Consider the following 18,363-nt stretch of genomic DNA (forward strand, 5'->3'; position numbering starts at 1 on the left):
GCACGAAAAAGATTGGTTTCTCCTTGTTAAATGGTCAATGGCGCCAAGTAAAGGATTAAAGTTGCAGCTCTCTACGTACAAGTGGTGTCACCTACCTATATTTACATGTACGAGTTAAAAGTTCTCGAGAGGGACGCTTAACAACAATCAATTAATTAAAAATCTCTGATTCATTTCAATGTCCTAAATAGAATTTAAATTGCCCACTCATTCTCTCTCTCTGGATTTGTATTAATCTGAATAGTAGTATAATAAGGCGCTGTGTGACCCCCCCCCCCAAAAAAAAAAAAAAAAAAAACGAAACAGATTACTTCTAGAATGCCGATACATACATATTCGAATAGGCTTTTTTTTTTAAAGTGATAATAAATCTCAATTTAAACAATTTGTTTTTATTAAAATTTAAACTGTTATCATTGTTGAATAATTATTAAAATGCAAATAACACGTCTTACAAGAGTGGTAAAGTAATCGTTTTAAACTAAAAATACATTTCTATCGTACATCGGTAATTCTTGCTTCCCAGACAGTAATGTAAATTATATGCATATGACCTCGGATGTGAACTCATTCGGAAAAATTAATACGCATGCGTATAGTGCATAATATTGAAAGAGATGTCGGCGGCAGTGAAATTAAAACCAGGGCCCAAGCGTAAGCTGACGGACTCGGCCAGGAAACTCAAAAAGAAGGTGGCCAATGCCAAACAAAATAGAAATAGAATTTACATAGGCGATCAGTACGAAAGATGGACCCAACTGAAGGCCGATCTCCATCTCGGCAACAACGCCGAAGTTGCAAAGACGCTCCTTGACAGGTAGGTCAACAATAACTGCGAATATCTTGCTTATTTTCAAATGAATTTAGCCTATAGTCAATAAAACAATTAAAGTTTATAAATTCGTCAGTAATTGATGGCTTCATATACATTTTTCACTTCATTGCAACGACATAACCAACAAAATTATTTTGGGGGGCCCCTTGAGGGGGCACCCATGGACATATTAGAGACGTTTTTATCCTTCGTGAAACAAATGTTTTTTTTTACTTATTAACATTGTTGAATGCTACATTTAACTTATTCTAAATTCATAAGATGAACTAGCTGTATAATGTTAATTGTTTTTGTCTTAAAGCAAATATTGCAATTTTTTTAGGGGGGGGGGGGTCGTCTTATTTTATAGGCCTACTACTCATCAGTGTAAACAATTGATCAACCTACCTAGGAAGTAAATGACTTTAAAATATGTCAACTAAGTAGAGTTTAGTCAGGTTTGCTCTGGAATAATATGTCACATTATGTGGTTGAGAACGGATTTTTATCAGTACCTTCTCAGGGGCTGAAAGTCCCAATTCCCCATATTTACATGTAAATGGGTTCAATTATTTCCAATCTGGCAGTCTTTCTTCCCAATTGCAGAACAATGCTTTTTTTTTTTTTAAAATCATCTTGGAGAAAACACGAAGTAAGTTATGTTAGCTTGTCTGTATTTTTCCTCAATTTAACTCAATTAGCAAAGCTTCCGTCGTAACACATGTTGAACATCGCCAACTTTTAATCCGAATTTCCTCAGTTTTTTTCTAAAGTAGTAATATTGTGTAATTCTATAGGTTTATTGACTCATTTTCACTTGCTCAAATGATCTATTGAGTAACATGACCCGAATGAATTGTTCTGCGGTTCCGTGTCAAAACTCATTTTGGATACACATGACAGTCCTACCTACAAAGTCTACAAAACTAACTGCATGGTTAGAGGTCTCATGATATTCTTTTTATATATATTTTCTATGGAGGTTAGCAAGCAGGAATATGTAAAGATATTTAATTAATTTAATTGTCGAAAGCCGTATCATGATAAATGAATCGAATGACCATATATTGTACATGTAATATATATATAATATTGCATGTATATACATGTACTATATGGCTGGCGGTACTCAGGCTTTAAGTATTGATCTGTCTTTCAGCCTGTTAAGATTTGTTATGTAAATTAACTTATACTATAATTAAGCATATATAAGCAGACATTATTTGACAAAATGAATATGATCTATGATCTTATAATTTAGAAATTACTTGAGCACCTTCTTGAATTTATAGTAGCTAGTATAAAATATTTTTCATGTATAACTAAATTTAATATGAATTAAGTGTCTTAGAAAATGAAAAATAATTTTTCAGGTACTTTGCAACCCAACCACCAATTAAATATCAGGTTGAAGAAATTCAAAGAACTCCAGTGATTGCAGTGCAAGCTGGTCTCTCAACACCAGAGGTTAAATATGTGCAGACTTCAACACCTGGACCTTTCTATACAACTCCCGTTCATCAGTTTGCTTGCCCTGTCTCAGATATTTCTTCTGAATTCAGCACTAGGTAACCCTTCTGTCAAAAAACTTAAGTGTCTCATTGCAAATTTATTATTGTACCCTTGAATCCACTTTTAATTCTTGTTACTTTTTTTTTATTGAAAAGAATTAAGTTGTAGATATTAAATTATTGTTGTATTAATTACCCTTAGCCAGTGGACCCTTAATGACAATTCAGACTCTTGACATATTTTGGATCATGTTCATTAATAGGTTATAGGAAAACATTTATTTTAAAGCACAGTATAATAAATATAGGATCTCCCATGATTTGTAGTTGGATATGATTTTTATCCAACGAGTTGTGTGATTTTTATCCCCGAGCCTTGGCGAGGGGATAAAAACACACAACGAGTTGGATAAAAATCATATACAACTACAAAACATGGGAGATTCTTTTTATCCCATGTTTAATACTTCACAACCGATGTTTAACACTGTTTTATGTAGGACTCTGCTATATTTTACTTCCTCACGCTGACGTAAAAACCATTGTGATGTCATTACTGTGGGATATGAAAACGATATCCCATGAGCTATATCCACGGGATAAAGGTGTAAACATGGGATAAAATTTTATATATATATATATATTGTTATATATATTCCAAATTTCAAAAAATTCAATCAGATTTTTTTTTTTATCAAATTGCATTTTTTAAAAACAGGGATGAGGAGTTATCTGGAGTGGAAGCATTGCCAACAAAGAGGCGGAAACTTCAGAAGACAGCACTGTCAAACAGTTTTCTTTATAGTTCACAGTAAGGAGGCCAAGCTTAAAAAATTCTTTGTTTGCAGTTGCCGACCTATAAATTTTAGACTGGGTCGGTACGTAGGCATTCTATTTTTTGGGAAGGGGGGGGGGGAACCCAGATTTTTGTTAGATAACAATTAAAAGAGGTTTTCATGCACCTACTAGACATGCATAATCTCACCTCTTGTTATAAACTACTGAATGATAAAAAAGTGTCAAAATTTGAAAACGAAACTGTTTCAATATTCTGAAAAATTGAAGAAAAAAAATCAAATTTCTGAATGGCTAAAAAAAAGTTTGGGTCGGGTGCATATTCAGTGGGTCGGTCGGCAACTGCAAACAAACTTAATTTTATTTTAGGCCGGATAAAAATATGTGTTATAATTATCAATAATACTGTTAAAAGTAATAAACTCCAATAATGCTGATATGAATATTAATTGTAAAATTTTTAAATCAAAGTTTTATGAATATGAAGTCATTTTAAATAAATTACAAGAGGGAAAACGAGTACCCGGTAATGACTGATTTTTTTAGCTGATTAGAGAAGTAATTTAAAATTGCACACATGTTGTAGATTGTCTATAATTGACATCACTGATGATCATGAGGATGATGATTCTGATGATTCTGATTATGAGCCAAGCTTCAATATAAGTTTGAGGTACTGTAGTTTTTTCTGTCATACTAATTTAAGAAAAAATGAAAATTTCATTCAAAAACTGCAAGTTATGAACTCTGTGATACTGGCTTTCAATTTAAGATTGCTAATGAAAGTAAAATGAACTTGATTTAAAAAAAAAACAATTTGCAATTCTTGTTAAAAAAAAAAAAAAAAAAAAAAAGCTGAGTTTTGACACCTGCTAACATACTTTTTAGCTCACCTGAGCCGAAGGCTCAAGTGAGCTTTTCTGATCACATTTTGTCCGGCGTCCGTCTGTCTGTTAACTTTCACATTTTCGATTTCTTCTCGAGAACCGCTGGGCCAATTTCAACCAAACTTGCCACAAAGCATCCTTGGGTGAAGGGGATTCAAGTTTGTTAAAATGAAGGGCCACACCCTCATTCAAGGGGAGATAATTGGCAATTAATGAAAATTTGGTGGCATGTTTTAAAAATCTTTTTCTCAAGAACCACTGTGCCAGGAAAGATGAAACTTATGGGGAATCATCCTCAGGTAGTGTAGATTCACGTTTGTTCCAATCAATACCCCCGGGGGTAGGGCGGGGCCAAAATGGCCGACCAGAGTTTTACATAGAAATATATAGGAAAATTCTTTAAAAATCATCTTCTCAAAGATAGAAAATTCATGATTGTTCATGGGACTACTTGTGGATTTTACCTTTTCAATAATAAACCTATTTATACTTTAACCAAGCCACAGTGCTCAGGTGAGCAATGTGGCCCATGGGCCTCTTGTTTTTTTTTTTTTTTTTTGGGGGGGGGGTGTGTTATGTATAGGAATCGATATCAGTAAATATACAGTTTTTTACAATGGATGGCTCTTCAGGCTGTCAATATATTTTTTTCGGAGAGCTACAGTTTTGCAGCTACAATCTATGCACATAAAACATTTTCGGAAGTTCTATTGCAAATTATTTATTAATGATACAGGTTTATAAATGTTCATACTCCCTATTCTTAAAATAGTTGATTACAATTTTTCAACAAAATTTTTTGATGTATCAAATTTGCAGCTCATATTGCTTTAAATATATTATGATCAATTGTAAAATTTCATGTACATCAGTTTCTTTAAAAACATTTTTCTTTAATGCAGACCCAACAGTGCCAACTTCACCTCACTTGGAATAGAAGATAATTCTGATGAAGAAGAAGACAGTGACAATGAAGTCGACGATGACATTTGTCAGCCAAGTACTGATTCTCAAGACATGGTAAAGATTACCAAAGCAGAAGACATTACATCAGATCAGCCATTTTTGGTGTACAACCAGTGTCTGATGAAGCTTGCAGCAGTCAACATCCCAAAAACCTGTACAGCAAAAAACTGTGGAGCAGAGGTCTCTGTCACCAGGAATATCATTGGATCAGCACTACATTTGAAATGGGTAAATGATGAGTGTATTCTAGATTATTGTGCGTAAGAAAGAACTAGCTGGGAGACATATCAGAAAAAAAAATTCAAATTTCTAAAAAGACAATATTTTACAAACTGTAATTTATCTTGATGCTGAGAGTTAAGTTTGTATTCTTTGGCTTCATGTCTGATGCAATATTATTACTGTTTACTTACATTTACTAATTAACAGGTTTGCGGGCATAAGCATGAATTGTATGAGTGGTGCTCCCAACCCATTTTAAACAGAAGGATGCACAGTGGGGACTTGATGCTTGCCTCAGCCATTTTGCTCTCTGGAAATAACTTCAAGAAGATTGAATTGATGTGTAAATTTTTAAATTTTCCAATTATGAGTAACACCACCTTCCATAAAATACAGAGGACGTATCTTATTCCATCGGTTGATGAGTTTTGGGCTGAGAATCAATTGGATACCATCAACCAATTCCTTGGTGAAGATTTGGTCATCCTTGGTAAGTATTTAAAAAAATAGGGAAATGTATTTTGAGCCATACTCAAAATGCGGGAACCCATAAAAATCTCATTGATCATTAATCCATCTAACCTGCCACCTTTTTGTCAGCATGCAATTTTGTGGACAAGATATTGAGTTTAGATGCTTTCATGGGTTTATACAAGATAATTACTTATGATACAGGTCAACTACCGGTAATTTAAAAGATGTGTCAAATAATATTTAAATCCACTGAATATTTCTTTATTTCTTAAGAAATCCAAAGCTTATGATCAGTTCTTTACCAACACTAGACATCATCTGTACATATTTCTCGATCAATGACTGTTCCATCAAATCTATCAATCAAATGTACTATTTCATACATTGCATAATTTATTTTAAATAACCTACTTACACATAATTAATTTCATTGCAGGAGATGGAAGAATGGACAGCCCCGGACATTCTGCACAGTTCTGTTCCTATACCTTTATGGAGTATAGTACGAAAAAAATTCTATGTGTGGTCACCATGGACAAAAGAATAACAGAACTCAAGAGCACAAATTTAGAGGAAGCTTGTTTCATAAAGGGTCTTAATTTCTTGCTTGACAGTGGTTTGAAAATCGTCGAGGTGGTCACAGATGCCCATAATCAAATTGCTGCAGTGATGAGTAAGTTTTGCTACAAATTTAATTGCATTTCTCACCAATTTTACGGTTTCTATACAGATTTTAATTGATTTTCTTTTTTTTCAGAAAAAGACTACAAGCACATTCGCCACTCATTCGACATATGGCACGGTACCAAGAACTTAGGAAAGAAAATAATGTCGGCAAGTATAAATATTATTCACCTAGGTTTTCAGTTATGTACCGGTATAAACTCTGAGTAAAACCTATGATACATCTCATATACATATCGGCCTTTTATTGAATATATAATACTATAAAGACAGTAGACTAATATTTAGAAAAGCTTCAAAAGTGTGATACAAAACAAGCCCTCATTTAAAATGTGTATTTTTTTTATTATATTGTGCAGGTTGGACAAGAGACTGATAAGAAGGAACTACTGAATTGGACAAAAGATATAATGAATCACTTTTGGTATTCTGCTCAGATCAGTGAAACATATGAGGAATTTATTGTAAGAAAAAATAATAGGCATCAATGCAAATCTTCAATTATCAATGATATAAATGTTCCACATATACATATTTATATTTTTACTCCAAGGGTGTCTGGTTTGGGCTTCTTCACCATGTGACGGATGAACATGAGTGGATACTGGCATATGGACCCAGTGCATCAAGCTCTTGTAGTCATGGTCCACTAACAGAGGAGAGAACGAAAGGATGGCTTCAGAAGGGCTCACCAGCACATGTTGCTTTGCGTTACATTGTTATGGACAAGAGAAGGCTCAACCAAGTTCACTATTACTTGAATTGCAGGTATTAAAATCAGTATCTACAGTTAAACTCAGCTATAACGAGTTCCTGGGGACCTGTGAATTTAATTCGCTTTATCCGCAATTCGTTATATTCTTATGTCAAATTTGTATAACAAATACATTTACTTCCAAATATGTTAGGGAAGCAATTATTACATAAAATACTTTGAATAACTAAAAAGGTTTTCAATGAATTGAATTTTAAATTGAACTACTTTCTGAAATAAAGTCATTGAGATGTTTGAAAATTCATTACAACATTTGAACATTGCAATCACTGTATTTAACCGCTATGGCCGGACTCAAAATCTGTTTGCTATATCTGTAAATTCATTAAATCAGAGTTCATTATAACCATTTTACAAAAATCCTTGCTAAATCCGTGAAAAATACAACTTAGCTAGAAATATACTTTTTTGGATTCAAATCAGTGTAGAATCAAATTATGACAACAGGGGATAGGATGGTGCTGCAAAAAGCAATCAAAAATTTTTTCATAAGAATGTATAGGGGAAATCTCTTGAAGTCCTCTCAGAACAGCAGAACCATTCAATTAAATTGATAATTCAAATATTATGAAATTATCATCAGATTCCACAGACAAAAGATATTTAATGCCCCCTCATATTTGAAAAAGCAGTGGAAAACAATTGGAATAAGAATAGTATCTGTCATGCTATTGGCAAAAATCTTGTGATTTTTGATGATGTAAATACAAAGCTGTTCACCTTTTTTTTAGAATTATAGCAGAGTTGGAAAACTTCCAAAATTTGATTTTGGTGTATGCCTCCAAAAGACATTCCTATAGTCCCCCAACATACAGGGCAAGGAATTATCTTGCAGCTCTTGACCACAATGGTCACTGTGAGAGGGAAGCAAAGAAAAACAAGGATGGTTCTATAAGGTAACTGTTTTAACTCAACTGAGCTGCAGGCTCAAGTGAGCTTTTCTGATCACATTTTGTCGATTGTCCTTCCGTCCATTTGTCTGTCTGAAAAAACTTTTCACATTGTCAACATCTAAAGAACCACTGGTTCAATTTTGACCAAACTTGGTACAAAGCATCCTTGAGTGAAGGGAAATTTAAATATTTAAATGAAGGACCAAGTTCCCTCACAAGGGGAGATAATCAGGAAAAGACAAATATAGGGTGAGGTCATTAAAAAAAATCTTCTATAGAAACATTGGTCGCCCGCGTGGCACAGTGGTTAGAGTGGTAGTGTAGATTCTAAACTATTCAAATCACTACCACTCTGGGTAGGGCGGGGCCAGAATAGGGAAGTCAAGTTTTACATAGAAATATCATAGGAAAAATCTATAAAAACTTTTGTCATGGGAATAATGGGCCAGAAAAGCTGAAATGTATGCGAAAGCATAGTAGTGTCGATTGGGGTAGTGACGCTTTTTAATTGTCCTAATTTTGACCCCTGTGGGTAGGATGGGGTCATAAAAAGTATTACAAAGGATAAATATGGTAAAGAACTACAAGATCAAAGCTATTCAGGTGAGCAATGTGGCTCAAGGGCCTCTTCTTGCAATATGTATTTGAATTCTTAAATTTCACTAAATATACCAGTTTCTTGCAAGAATTATAAATATAAGATACATGGTTATTGTCTTGAAATATTTATAAGCGATATTTGGGCAAGGTTAGGAAAACTTGTTAGAGGAAAAGGCTTGTTGAGCTGTCCATTACATTTTCAACCCCAGCCAAAATATAGCTTATATTTCGAGAAAATGACCATGTATTTTGTTTATCCTCAGGGTTTCAGATTGAAATAAGTGACTATAAGACATGTGGCATATTTACCAGAAAAGTTATAGGCCATTCTGTCCTAAACTTCCCAAAATTATAGGCCAATAGAAAAGTTAAATATTGAAACAGAATGGGAATTGTTTTATTTTACATTTCAGTCAATGGATATTTTTCTGATATTAGTCCCACCTTTCATTACATGTACGTGTTTTTATGTTTCTTGGGATTGCAAGTTTTAAAAATAGTTATCCAGATAGAAGTTTTGTATTTCTGATTATATGTATAATTACGTTTACAGATTGCCTAGCTAGCCTTTTCCTTTGTACAGTAAAACCTTGCAATATTTCCCATTTCCTGCGATTAGTTCGACCCCATATTCAATCATGGCGGTGAAAGTATCAACATGGCATGGATTCCTTTGATGTTTTAAACATTCATCACTACTTTTATGCTCTTCGCACAAGAATTTGGAAATAAAATTAGAGTATTTTTTGTCAGGATCTAATACCCAAATACATATGGCTGATTGAATCTGCAGTTGCAGAAAGTTGTATAAGAAACAATCAGATCTGAATGGGGGGAAAACTATACGACTGGCCTTTACATACAGAAAATAATCGGCCATTATGTCTGTTCAATTTTAAACTTATAGGCCATTTTGGCAGGTAAATTTCATTTTTTCCTGCCATTTTGAATTTTTATAGGTGAATGGCCGATGGCCGACGCCAATCTGTTCGAAACCCTGTATCCTGCAAAATATATTTACATCTCTCTTCCAAAATAAACTACTTTCAACTCAGTTTTAACATATCATTGCAGAGGAAACTAAAACGCCATTGCGTAAACATAACAATATACATGACGTCACAATCTTGATTCCAGAGTGTCTGAATACATGCATGAGGCTTTATTAGGACATTGACCGAATAAAGCTCTATTTATTAGGTTACCTTTATTAGATCAATGCAAGGGTCAATTAATTTCCCTATTTAATCCTTGTAGGCTAAGTTTACAATGTTATTTATTTATTTTCCTCATAGGTATCAAAGATCCTTCAATAAAAAAAGCGGCGTCTGGTCTGTACACGAAGTGAAAGCTGAAAAAAACTACCCCTACATTCCGGCTTTGATTCATAAAATAATCACAAAGAGATTGGAAGATGCTGTTGGAATGTCTCAAAATGTTGTTTTATCAGCAGATGATCCTCGAAGAATTTCCAAGACCTTGGCACCGATTCCTCCACCTACAACTCGTGAACTTGTTCTGAAACGGAAATCTAGATTTGTTGATCAATCCAAATAAGTCTCTAGATTGTTCTTAGGACTAGTTAGATCCATTAGGCTTTTGACTTTCATGGAGAACAAGAAGTTTTAATTTTGAGCAGTTATGCTTACTAGTAGTACTTGTTATAGTTATATACTCTGATTTGAATAAACCCTCTTATCTTGACATTGAATTCATGCAAAAATTAAATCCCACTATCTGACTTGCCAACAGAAAATTTCAAGCATCTGCAATATTGTGTTGAGAAAACTCCCATTAAAAAATGTTCATTCATACGCACGGACACACAGACAGACACACAAGTAAAGACAGTCTACTCCCTTCCCTTCTCAGTGGGGTATAATAAAAGTTCATAAATATGAATTTACAGGATTGTTAATCATTTTCTAGCGAGTTATTGTCATTCTTCAATATTCTTTGACTACATGTAATACATATAATTGAAGTGTACACTGTACATACTGTAAAAAGGTCATTCTAAATGTGCTTTGCATTTACTGGCAAGGTATTTTTGATCAATAAAATATGTTATATGTGCATTGTATATAAATAACAATACTGTATGGTAAATTTCATGACAGTAATGCAACTGTACTAAGGATTGCAAACATTTGGTATATAATTATATTTTTTATATTCAGTTCTGTTGTTGTATTTCAAAAGTAATCCTTCACACCAATGTTTACATTATTTATGTCAGACAGTTATCATCTACCATCTTAAATTCTTTCACTTGATTGTTGCTATATTACTAAATGTACTTGTATGTGTTTTCTAACAAAAACAAAAAGTTTAAATTGTTAATTTTTTTATATTATCTCTATGTCATAACCAGAAATAAACAAAAGCTCAATTCTTTACAATAAATTCATTGAATTTAATTATTTATCCAAGTCTGCCAGGTACATAACCTCTATACTGTCCAAAAGCATTCGGATATTTGTCTCTGGTTTTCCAAACGCAACAGCTTGGGATAGGTCTGCGGTTCCCAGCTCCTAGATGTCCATGCTGCCACAAAGTATACTGTCTGTACCCAGCATGACGATTGGCTCTGTTGTAGTCATCATTATCTTGAATGGCAAATACTTCTTGTCTGTATGTCCGTGCAACGTGTAAAATTAGTTCATCAAGAACTACGATATCAAAGTCCTGAAAGAGGGAAAGAGAATTTGGAATTGTACATACTACATATATTAGTCGGAATGAAATCTAAATCATCAGGCTTGTCTGTCAAAGTCATGTTTAATTAAGATCTTCGACCTTTTAAGTGCATGTTTTTGGGAAAAAAAAACCAACAAAGTTTTCTTTTTGTATACAAATGGCCCATCTTTTTTTCTGTGTTCTGTTGCATTTTTCAGGAGGGGGGGGGGGTGTTAGATTTATTTTAATTATATAGCACATTATGTCATGAAATTCACAAGTCAAATTATAATGCATGTATAAGACAGCTACAGATTTAATATTTATTGCTGCTAAAACTTACTTCAAAAAGTGTCTATAAGAAAAGATTATAAAGATTGACTGCAAGTTTAAATACGATACAATTCTATATCCCTGGAAAAAAGTATAAGGAAAAAAAATTAAAGAGAAAGGTTAATTGATTTGAATGTTTTGGTCATGCAGATTACATTAAACAGATATTTTTTTTATTGTAAACCCACTTAGCCCAGTACATGTTTTGGATCATCACAATATAAAATCAGACCTAAAGTATTAAAAAAAAATTTATATTTAGCAAATTGGAATAGGGTAATTACTATCGTAACTTTGCTGGAGAATTCAAGAAAACAAAAGGTAACGTTTGGGGTAAAACTTACTCTGAGTCTTGAGAAACAGTTCTGCTCTGTTTGGTTACAACAGACACGTTCTACTTGTGTGGGCATTTCCCTGCAATGAGAACAGCTACACCAGTCAGGCTGCCCTTGCATGTGAGCAGGGGGTGGATGGTGTTCACCCCTTTCGGCCTTGCTACACTCCTCCAGGACACCAAAAACCAAACTTGGATTCCTCTGGCAGAGTTGGTAGACCAGATCTCTCAAGTTATTTTCTGGCATATTATGAATGCGTTCCTGAGAAACAGACATTGAAACATGATACATCCACTTCTGCAAACATTGATCTGTTACACATAATTTATAAACATAATTCTAACACTAAATTAATGACATATTTCTACTTGAAAGTGTATATATTGAAAATATTTGACTTGACATACTTGTAACTGAGTATTTCTTGCAGCAACCACATCTCTCCTATCTACTGTAGTTTGCCTTCTGCCGCGTCGAACACCCTGCCCCCTGCCCCTGGCACGACCAGATCTCACTCTGCCTCTGGCATGACGGACACCTCCTCTTGCAGAAACCCCTCTTGCCAATCTTCCACTTCTAACAGGTGGAAGCTCATCAGAGCTTGAATCAGTATCATGACCCTAGGAAAACAAAACTTTCTGATTACACATGCACAACTAGGCCTAGGCTAAATTAGCCTAATTTTCCCCCTTAAACATGAGCAGTTGACCATGCGCTTGGTTAGATGGTGAAGACATACAAAAAAAAGAAGAGAACTTTTTCAATTAGCCTTCAGCATATATTTTATTTAGTATTATGTAATATAGTAAAAAAAAAAAATAGTGATCATCAGTGAGTCAGAGAGTGCAATCGATCCCTTGGGTTGAAATTTTGGCGGCTGCAATGTCCCTGCGCCGCGGCCAGCGATCGCACAAGACAAGTGACAGTGCACTCTCTCCATTTTAAATTAGCGGTAAATTAAAAATAAAACACAATGGCAAATATAAATATATCACACTCAAAAACTTGCTGAAGATTTTTCGGATCTGATATGCGGTTCTCGCGGTAAGTCAAGTAACTTTTAATCTTAATTTTACGTATTATTCGTGGTTATAATTTGACCTATTAGAATTAATTATTTACTTATAGTTTTAAGATAATAAAAATACACACAGATATAAACTCTGAAGGGATTTTCCGAAGGAAGCATATTACATACTTTACATCAAATAACGTAGTCTCGTAACCCCCCTTCGTGGGCCCCAATGCACATATTCTTTTAGTTATGAAGCTTTCGCTTTATAAACTTAATTTTCATGAATTGCAGAGCGGTTATATATTTATTTTCATGAATTTTTGTACATTTAGAATAACATTTCATTAATAATGCTTATGATATGCTCAAAGTATACTTACAACTTGCCCGCTGGAATCCATCTTGCCTTCCACTTCGGGTATCTTCGGACTCCGAAGCGCTTTCGTCATCAATGACGATTGCGACGTCAGACTCCGTGGCGAAAGATAATTAGCTAGCTGTCATCATAGTTTTTAAAGAAGTATTCTTACTCATGTGATCCATTACGCACTAGAAATTCATTAGTTTATTGTTTTAAATAGTTTTGTAAATAATAAGATGGTTTTGGGGGATATTAAAATATGCTTAAATTGAGATTTATTATCACTTTAAACAAAAGCTAAAATTTCATTTTCGGTAGCGGGTGTTCTGCACACCTATCGTCATTATTTACAAGATGTGCAGAACAAATATACGAATTTTTTGTGTAGTTTCAATCTTTTTACGAATTAATCTAGCCTGCTGCAGCCATATTTTCTTCTCTGTATCTCTAGGATTTTTTTTTTTGGATACTGATGACATGTCCATTTGAAATTCCTGCATATACAGCAGTAGTTCGTCTTCCGCGACCTATATCAAGAAACTGCGTTTTTTCTCGATTGTATGTCATAACCACAGGCCTTTAGATCGCTTAGAAAAAAAATTGAAGTGTTGAAAAAAAAATAAAGGTATGGAACTCTTTTCATGGGGTACCTACTTTCGCCAATAAAATTCTTTTAAATCAAATGCTTTACAATTTTACTTTCTATCCATATCTATTCAAATATAAACAATCTTCATTACTACCAAATTTCAATCCGTAATTCCCTATACTTCTCGAGATATTCTGAAATCAATTCCCAAATTGCCAATAATTTTTTTACTCGACATCAGCTTGGGCCTTCACTAATTGTAAAGCGGGAACGACGAGACAAATTTTCCCCGGAATTTATTCTAAACTCAATGAATATTTGCTCATTTGCATTCAAGCTTTACAAGGTTTTTCTTTAATTTGATCTTATGGTGTAACGAAATCATAAACAACATTCTAGCGGTCTAATTGTTTTGAAAATCGAAATGTATATAATGCATTCCGGGAAAAATTCGTTCTACCATGACTTCATTTACTTTCGTAATCAACATGGCAGTAGTTGTTGATGTAGACGTTTTCAAATTAATTTTTTGCGAAAGGAATATTATTACGGACTTAACGTTACAATCTGGAGTAAGAAATCAACTTTAAATTGTTGAAAGATTTTGCAAATACTCTGCAACCCTTCGCCGCACTTCAAACACCGTCTGTTTACATGTGAATGATCAGGGGCCCAAGCTAATGTCGAGTAAAAGAAAGTAGGCCATTTTTGAAATTGATTTCAGAATATCTCAAGAAATATAAGGAATTTCGGAATGAACTTTGGTAGAATTGAAGAATGTTTATCTATGAATAGATTTAAATAGAAAGTAGAATTTTAGAGCGTTGAAATAAAAAAAATATTTTATTAGCGAATTAGGTACCCAGTGTAAGAGTTCAGTACCTTTATTTTTTTTACACACACAATTTTTTTAAGCGATCCAAAGGCCTGTGGTCATAACAGATAAGGAAGAAATACTGGTGGAATATTTTTTCTACACATCCGCTGAACCAGGTATTACATTTTTGACGATTTATTTAACTAAGCGGACTTGACTCGGTATATTGAACATTGTCACTTTTGAAAGCTTTTTGATCTAGAAAAACTAGAACCAGAAGTCTCTGACGAGACTGTAGCTTTACTGATTTGGAGATGTAACATATTAAGAGAATAGTATCAGTTAGGACTTGAAGTTTTACTACAGCAATAAACAGAAAATGATCCATGATTAGGTCTCTTTTTGTAAAAATATTGCATTAAGTATATAACTGTAGATTAAGCTATAATTAATTAAATTTTACTGAATTTTTTAATCATCATACATCAAAATGAGAATAAAAACTCTAACGACAATTGTTGCGCTCAGTTTAGTCTATTTGTCACGTTATATTACATATACAAGAAAACATTGATATAGCCATCAATTGTTGCCCCGGGAGAAAGAATTGAATCAATGAGTATAAAACACTGACTGTGTAACTTAGTTTTTATGCAATCAAAGCCTGAACTCATCAAGGAATAATCACTGTATATGAGCAGAAAAAACTCCATTTCCCTTGCCATAAATTTTTGTTATCCAAGGAATTAATTGGGGAAATATGTCTCTAAAACTGTTTGAAAAAGTTTAAAGCCCTAGTTCGGAAAACAGTATAATTTCATTATTAAGGGTTTCTGCAAAAATAACATTTTATTTCACAAACAAATTGTTCGTGAAGGTCAAGAGTTTCATTTTCAATTTTATTGCAATATTTTACTTGCTCAAAAGCCAATCTTAAAATGTCATATATAGGTATCCCTACCCTAATTTTGTAAAACAATAAATTAAATTTTGTCTTCAGAACGTGAAAAATGCATAAAATGAATGCTTAGTAATCAGATTAAATCAATTTCTACTTTGAAATGATATTGAATGGATTATTCCGGATATTTAAAGTTTTCAATCCGAATAGACGGATACCTATTCAGGTATGTTCAGTCATGCGGTTCAAAAAAACCGGTTTCGATAGAGTAGTGTGTTAAAGCCAGTATAGGGTGACACGTTGAGCTGTTAACAGGTTGGGTTATGAATCTAACTTGTATCTATGTATTGTATTTAAATAATATGTGTATTATTAATACCTTTAAGCTGCCGTGTGTCGTTGCTTCTATTATAATGGTGTTGTATTATTTGGTATAGGGAGGAATGGGTTTTAATGGAGAATGACGACCAATATTGTAATAATTATGTACGACATGGTATTATATAAGCGTGTTCGAAAAGTTTCTTTGAAAGTTATGTGGTTATATAGGGTATAAATAGTAAGGCCATGGGGTAGCACGGCACTTTTGTTCGCTTGCTACGATTTTGAGATAATTGTGGTTGATTGTGGTGCAGTGACGTGGGGCTATACATTTATATTGTTATGAATTGTTAGGAGTTAGTAGATTGATATAATTGAATAACAGCACTAGCAAAAGACATTCCTATTTACTTGTGCTGTGACGGGGAGGGTCTGTAGTTACACTGCCATTTTAGCTCTATTGGTTAGAGACCAGAAGAGCTTATATGCAATAGGTATGCGTCCGTCCATCTGTCTGTCTAAACAATTTTTCAAAATGCTACTCCTCCTACAGTTTTGGTCCGATTTCAATATAACTTGGCACATGGTAAACTATACTAAGATACAAAACTCTGTATATCGTTTTTTTTAATTTCGATAAAGGGTATTGTCATGGTTACTAAAAATAGAAATTTCTTTGAAATGCTTTCAAAATGCTCCTGTGGTCTTGATCCAATTTCAATTAGACTTGGCACACATGTAGACTACACTAAGATACATAATTCTTCGCGTCAGTGGTGTCTGATTTCCATGAACGGTGTTGCCATGGTTACTAAAAATAGAATATTTTCTGTAAAATTCTTTCAAAACAATGCTCTTCCTACAGTTTTTGTCAGATTTCAATATAACTTGGCACAAAAGTAGACTATACTAAGAAACATAATTCTCTGCATCATTTTAGATAAGAATGGACGTTGTTCCTGTAGTTACTAAAAATAGAAATTTCTGTGAAATAGTTTAAAAATGCTATTTCATTACAAATACAGTTTAAGTTTGTATATAATACAACGTGCCATACAGATAGACTATACTTAGATTCATTATTGTATTATTGTTTTTAGATCTACTGGTCAGAAACCAGAAAAGCTCATGTTATAGTATAGTGTCCGTCGTCCGTCCGTCTGTCTGTCTCTCTGTAAGCTATTTTTCAAATGCTATTCTCCTGAAATTTTGGTCTGATTTCAATATAACTTGGCACACAAGTAAACTACACTAAGATACATAATTTAGTGCATCGATTTTTGATTTCGATGAATGGTGTTGCCATGATTACTAAAAAAAAATTTCTGTGAGGTTTCTTTAAAAGGCTACTCCTCCTACTGTTTAGACCCCATTTCAATTTAACTTGATACACAAGTAGAATAGACTAAGATACATAACTAAGGTCATCCTTTGTTGCTATGCTAATTCAAAATAAAAATTTCTGTAAAATTCCTTTAAAACGAACTCCGTCAATTTTGTTGTGATTTCAATATAATTTGGCACAAAAGTAAACTTCACTAAGGTAGATAATTCTGCTTATCTGACACAAAGTTATATTTGAAAAATAAATTATTCTATTTATTTCTGCCTGTTGAAAAGTCAAATCCAAGTTCTACTTTCCATATACATGAACAGACTAGTAGAGCTACATTTGTATCAGAGACTTCTGGTTTCTAGACTATTGAAGGGTACCAATGCCATGTCTTATTCGCAATTCATATGATTCATTCCTTAAGTTAGCGGAATCTCCTTAAAAACACGATAAACAGAATTCTTAATTTTTTTTTTAGTCTGGTGTGGGCGAATTTAAAACGGGGCGAATTCAAAGTAAACTGTATAATATAATAAACAAAAATCCTTTTGGGCGAATTAAAAACGGGGCAAACTTGTTTTCAGATGTGAAAGGGCGAAAATAACCCTGTATACAGTATTAGATGTTATGGCTTTTATTAGAGATTGTTCTATCTGACGTATCCGTATCCGTATACGTATACGTATCCGTATCCGTATCGAGATATGAAAGGCATCTCGATCCCGATGTCTCAACCATTTAATACAATTTCCGTTTCTGTTTGTGGTTAAATAAGCCACAGTCATGCATTGGAAAATAGCAAATGGCAATTTTTCTATTGAAAATACTAAACTGCTGTAAACCTCTATCATTTTGTAGAAAAATATTTATTAAAAAAAAGAAAACGAATAAATAAATTCAAGTCTAAAATATTTCATTTTAATTATTTTGTTTTAGAATTAAATTCATTTTGTTTCAAAGTATTTGTAGGAAATCTCCTTTCTCTTTTTTCCTCTCGCTTAATATCAGGATATTTTATTGATATATTCAGAATTTGTCATATACCTTTACACGGTATA

General features: G+C 33.4%; 2 protein-coding genes across 3 annotated transcripts; one reads left to right on the forward strand and one right to left on the reverse strand.

Annotated features, from left to right (window-relative positions):
• Positions 1–360: 360 nt before the first annotated feature.
• On the forward strand, positions 361–10,955 carry LOC134229868 (uncharacterized). 2 transcript variants are annotated; one of them, XM_062711651.1, is made up of 12 exons: positions 361–817; positions 2,188–2,382; positions 3,044–3,136; positions 3,707–3,793; positions 4,910–5,201; positions 5,403–5,685; positions 6,106–6,342; positions 6,427–6,503; positions 6,713–6,817; positions 6,907–7,121; positions 7,860–8,024; positions 9,917–10,955. In XM_062711651.1, exons 1-12 carry the CDS (start codon positions 618–620, stop codon positions 10,176–10,178), a joined length of 2,211 nt encoding a protein of 736 aa, XP_062567635.1. In that variant the 5' UTR covers positions 361–617; the 3' UTR covers positions 10,179–10,955. The 2 variants fall into 2 exon arrangements, with proteins under 2 accessions (XP_062567635.1, XP_062567636.1); XM_062711652.1 differs by lacking the exon at positions 2,188–2,382 and having other exon boundaries at positions 9,917–10,954.
• Positions 10,956–10,982: 27 nt separating this feature from the next.
• LOC134229869 (uncharacterized) lies at positions 10,983–13,628 on the reverse strand. Its single transcript, XM_062711653.1, has 4 exons — positions 13,364–13,628; positions 12,376–12,588; positions 11,978–12,229; positions 10,983–11,309 (listed from the first exon to the last, which is right to left on the reverse strand). Exons 1-4 carry the CDS (start codon positions 13,430–13,432, stop codon positions 11,046–11,048), a joined length of 798 nt encoding a protein of 265 aa, XP_062567637.1. The 5' UTR covers positions 13,433–13,628; the 3' UTR covers positions 10,983–11,045.
• Positions 13,629–18,363: the final 4,735 nt, after the last annotated feature.

The sequence above is a fragment of the Saccostrea cucullata genome, unplaced genomic scaffold, assembly GCF_032062105.1.
Source record: "Saccostrea cucullata isolate Sc308-1 unplaced genomic scaffold, CSIRO_AGI_Scuc_v1 ctg4812, whole genome shotgun sequence".
Taxonomy (NCBI): domain Eukaryota; kingdom Metazoa; phylum Mollusca; class Bivalvia; order Ostreida; family Ostreidae; genus Saccostrea; species Saccostrea cuccullata.